Here is a 5,289-nt window from a genome sequence, read left to right on the forward strand (position 1 = left end):
AGGAATATGGTAGGGCTGTACTTAACTGTCTTTGGTAATAGATATGGCTGTGTGGCTATTTTATTTTTTTAATCTGTGGTTTAGACTCTAACAGTTTGATAAGATATAATTCATCTACCATAAAGCTCACTTTTAAAAAGTTCATAAAAATATTCAGGAGTGACATAAATAAATATCAACAATTGTCTGGATGTAATGTTGTTAGGGTAAATAGTAATTGAGAGAACTGTAAAGTTGTTTCTACGGCTGATTTCTGATATAAATTGTTGTTGCATCCAGAATTATTTCATAGCTATTCTTCCTGTATGTATTTGCCAGCTTTGAGTTAACACTGATTAATAAAAATTGTAAATATTCACAGTGTACCTAGTGACACTTTAACGTATACATTGCAAAGTAATTATAATCAGGCTAATTACCATAGCTATCACCTCACATAATTAACTTTTGGGTGGGTTGTATGGTGGGAACACATAAGATCTACTCTTTTATCAAACTTCAAATGTACAATAAAGTATTATTTACTATGGCCACCACGGTGTACATTAGCTCTCTAGAATTTATTCACCCTGACTGAAACTTTGTACGCTTTAACTAATACCTCCACATTCCCCTCACTCCCAACCCCTGGCAACAACTATTCTACTCTCTGCTTCTAAGTTCAACATTTTTGGATTTTACATATAAGGCTGAAACAAAATATTCTTTTGTATGCATACATATAACATTTTCTTTATCCATTCCTCCATTAGTGGACATTTAGGTTGATCCATATCACGGCTATTGTGAATAATGCTGCAATGAACACAGAAGTGCAGATACCCCTTCAAGATACCTATTTCTGTTCCTTTGGATATATAATCAAAAAAGGAAATTTTGGATCATACGGTAGTTTTTAAATTTTTTGAGGAGGCTTTATAGTGTATTTCATAATGATTATACCAATGTGTCCTCCACCAACAGTGTACAAGGGTTCCCTTGCCTTTACATCCTCACCAGAGCTTCCTGTCTTTTTGATGATAGCCATTCTAACAGGTGTGAAATGATAAGTCATTGTGGTTTTAAACTGTATTTTTCTGATGTTTAGGAATGTTGAACATTTTTTTCATGAATCTGTTGGCCATTTCTATGTCTTCTCCGGAGAAATGTATATTCAAGCCTTTTGCCCATTTTCAAATTTGTTTGTTTTCTTGTCATTGAATAGAGTTTCTTATAAATTTTGGATATTAACCCCTTAAACAGATGCAGGGTTTGCAAATATTTTCAACCATTCTATGTTGTTTTCATTGCTGTGCAGAAGCTTTTAGTTTGATGAAATCTTTGTCTATTTTTGCTCTCATTGCCTGTGTTCATTTTTAGATTTTGTACAAAAATAATTGCCAAGACTATTGTTAAGAAGAATTTTTCCTGTTTTCTTCTAACTGTTTCACATTTTCAGGTCCCAGATTTAAGTCTTTAATCCACTTTGAACTGATTTTTGCATACGGTGTGAGGTACAGGTTCAGTTTCATTCTTTTGCATGTGAATAACGAGTTTTATCATTTATGGATGAAAGTGTGTTTTTCCCATTGTGTGTCCTTGCAAACTTTGTCAAAAATATACCATAAATGCATAGATTTCTTGGTTCTCTTTTGTTCCATTGGTCTATACGTTTCTTTCTATTTCAGTATTTTTAAATAGAAGTAGTGTAATGCCTCCAGCTTTGTTTTTTAATTTTTTTTATTTCATTTTACGTTCCAGGATATATGTGCACAATGTGCAGGTTTCTTATACAGGTATACATGTGCCATGATAGTTTACTGCACCTATCAACCCATCCCTTAAATTTTAAGCACCACATACGTTAGCTATTTCTCCTGATGCTCTCCCTTCCTTCACCACCACTCCCTGACAGGCCTTGGTGTGTATTATTCCCCTCCTGTGTCCATGTGTTCTCCTTGTTCAACTCCCACTTATGAGTGAGAACACAAAATTTTTGATTTTCTCTGTGTTAGTTTGCTGAGGATGATGGCTTCCATCTTCATTCACGTCTCTGCAAAGGACATCATCTCATTCCTTTTTATGGCTGCCTTATATTTCATGGTGTATATGTACCTCATTTTCTTTATCAGTCTATCATTGATGGACATCTGGGTTGGGTCCATGTCTTTGCTATTGTGAACAGTGCTGCAATAAACATACTTGTGTATATATCTTTATAATAGAATGATTTCTATTCCTTTGGGTGTATACCCAGTAATGAGGTTTCTAGGTCAAATGGTATTTCTGGTTCAGGTTCCTTGAGGAATTGCCTCACTGTCTTCCACATGGTTGAACTAATTCAAGTTTCCCACCAACAGTGTAAAAGCATTCCTATTTCTCCACAGCCTCACCAGCAACTGTTGTTTCTTGACTTTTTAATAATCACCATTCTGACTGGTATGAAATGGTATCTCATTGTGGTTTTGATTTGCATTTCTCTAATGACCAGTGATATTGAGCTTTTTTTCATGTTTGCTGGCCACATAAATGTCTTCCTTTGAGAAGTGCCAGTTCATATCCTTTGCTCATTTTTTGATGGTTTTTTTTTCTTGGAAATTTGTTTAAGTTCCTTGTAAATCCTGGATATTAGTACTTTGTTGGATGTGAAGATTGCAAAAATTTTCTCCCGTTCTGTAGGTTGCCTGTTCACTCTGATGACAGTTTCTTTTGCTGTGCAGAAGATCTTTAATTAGATCCCATTTTTCAATTTTAGTTTTTTTTGTAATTGCTTCTGGCAAGTTCATCATAAAATTTTAGTCAATGCCTATGTCCTGAATGGTATTACCTAGGTTTTCTTCTAGAGTTTTTATGGTTTTGGGTTTTACATTTAAGTCTTAAATCCATCCTGAATTAATTTTTGCATAAAGTGTAAGAAAGGGTCCAGTTTCAGTTTTCTGCATATTGCTAGCCAGCTTTCACAGCACCATTTATTAAGTAGGAATCCTCCCCATTTCTTGTTTTTGTCTGGTTTGTTGAAGATCAGATGGTTGTATACATGTGGCCTTATTTCTGAGGTCTCTATTATGTTCCATTGGTTTATATAAACTGTTTTGGTACCAGTACCATGCTGTTTTGGTTATTGCAGCTTTTTAGTATAGTTAGAAGTCAGGTAGTGTAATGCCTCCAGCTTTATTATTTTTGCTTAGGATTGTCTTGGCTATGCAGGCTCTTTTTTGAATCCATATGAATTTTAAAGTAGTTTTTTTCTAATTTTGTGAAGAATGTCAATGGTAGTTTGATGGGAATAGCACTGAATCTATAAATTACTTCGGCAGTACAGCCATTTTCACAATATTGACTATTTCTATCCATGAGGATAGAATGTTTTTCCATCTGTTTTTGTCCTCTCTTACAAATATTTTTTTTTTTTCTCATTAAACTTTTTTAATGGGTCTCAAAATTCTGTGACAAATTTTTGGTCAAGTTGTTTCCATTAAAAAGTACTGATTTTAAAAACTAATAACTTAAAACTGCCACAAGCAAAAAAGAAAACTAAAGTGGTTCACAAAACATTCTCCTTTCCTTCTGAAGTTTTTACGATGCATTGTTATCATTAACCAGTCTTTTACTACTAAACTTAAATGGCCAATTGAAACAAACAGTTCTGAGACCGTTCTTCCTCCACCACTGATTAAGACTGAGGTGGCAGGTATTAGGGATAACATTCATTTAGCCTTCTGAGCTTTCTGGGCAGACTTGGTGACCTTGCCAGCTCCAGCAGCCTTCTTGTCCACTGCTTTGATGACACCCACAGCAACTGTCTGTCTCGTATCACGAACAGCAAAGCAGCCGAGAGGTGGATAGTCTGAGAAGCTCTCAACACACATGGGCTTGCCAGGAACCATATCAACAATGGCAGCATCACCAGACTTCAAGAATTTAGGGCCACCTTCCAGCTTTTTACCAGAACGGCAATCAATCTTTTCCTTCAGCTCAGCAAACTTGCAGGCAATGTGAGCCGTGTGGCAATCTAGTACAGGGGCATAGCCAGCACTGATTTGGCCTGGATGGTTCAGGATAATCACCTGAGCAGTGAAGCCAGCTGCTTCCATTGGTGGGTCGTTCTTGCTGTCACCAGCAATGTTGCCACGACGAACATCCTTGATGTTCATTGAGGCTGAGCGGGAGCAGAAGCAGCGTGACTTTGACCGCAAGCTCCTTATGGCCAAGTCCAACATTGAAATGGAGGAGACCGACAAGGAACAGCTGACAGCGGAGGCCAAGGAGCTGCGCCAAAAGGTCAAGTACCTACAGGATCAGCTGAGCCCGCTCACCCAGCAGCACGAGTACGAGGAAAGAGATCCAGCGGCTCAACAAGGCCCTGGAGGAGGCACTGAGTATCCAAGCCCCCCCATCATCTCCACCAACAGCATTTGGGAGCCCAGAAGGAGCAGGGGGCCTCCTAAGGAAACAGGAGCTGGTCACGCACAACGAGTTACTGAAACAGCAGATGAAGATCTTTGAGGAGGACTTCCAGAGGGAGCGCAGTGATTGTGATCTCATGAATGAGGAGAAGGAAGAGCTGAAGAAGCAAGTGGAGAAGCTGCAGGCCCAGGTCACCCTGTCGAATGCCCAGCTAAAAGCGTTCAAAGATGAGGAGAAGGCAAGAGAAGCCCTCAGATAGCAGAAGAGGAAAGCAAAGGCCTCTGGAGAGCACTACCATGTGGAGCCCCACCCGGAACACCTCTGCGGTGCCTACCCTTACGCCTACCCACCCATGCCAGCCATGGTACCACACCACGGCTTCGAGGACTGGTCCCAGATCCGCTACCCGCCTCCCCCCATGGCCATGGAGCACCCGCCCCCACTCCCCAACTCGAGCCTCTTCCATCTGCCGGAATACACCTGGCATCTACCCTGTGGAGGGATTCGAAATCCAAATCAGAGCTCCCAGGTGATGGACCCTCCCGCAGCCAGGCCTGCAGAACCAGAGTCTGCAAAAAATGACCGTGAGGGGCCTCAGTGAGACCAGATTGTGTCATTTGGCTCCACCTTCATCTTGCAGAGCCAGCTGACCTCAGATTGCCGAAAAGCTAGAAGTCACATGCACAGTGTGGCCAGAGCCTCAACTGGATGAGAGGCCGAGATGGGTGGCCAGCTTGTACACCAGTCCCTGAACTAAGCTGTTTACAAGACTAGGGAGGCTCTGCCCAGAAGGCTTTCATTTGCACTCTGCTGGGAGTGACTGGGAAAAACTCACTACCCTGCTGCTGAGTGAAGAGAGACCTCATCCAGTTCTGACCTGCCATCCACTGCAGAAGCCTCCAG

The 5,289-nt window shown here is 40.4% G+C and overlaps 1 protein-coding gene across 1 annotated transcript; it reads right to left on the reverse strand.

Moving 5' to 3' along the window:
* Positions 1-3,379: 3,379 nt before the first annotated feature.
* LOC108291404 (elongation factor 1-alpha 1-like) lies at positions 3,380-4,133 on the reverse strand. Its single transcript, XM_037732523.1, has one exon. It carries the CDS (start codon positions 4,131-4,133, stop codon positions 3,687-3,689), a length of 447 nt encoding a protein of 148 aa, XP_037588451.1. The 3' UTR covers positions 3,380-3,686.
* Between the last annotated feature and the right edge of the window lie 1,156 nt (positions 4,134-5,289).

Source organism: Cebus imitator, unplaced genomic scaffold (genome assembly GCF_001604975.1).
Source record: "Cebus imitator isolate Cc_AM_T3 unplaced genomic scaffold, Cebus_imitator-1.0 Scaffold452, whole genome shotgun sequence".
Taxonomy (NCBI): Eukaryota; Metazoa; Chordata; class Mammalia; order Primates; family Cebidae; genus Cebus; species Cebus imitator.

What these genes read in the sequence shown, in the direction of transcription:
- LOC108291404 (XM_037732523.1), bottom strand. Translation starts at nt 4,133, where the DNA reads ATGAACATCAAGGATGTTCGTCGTGGCAACATTGCTGGTGACAGCAAG.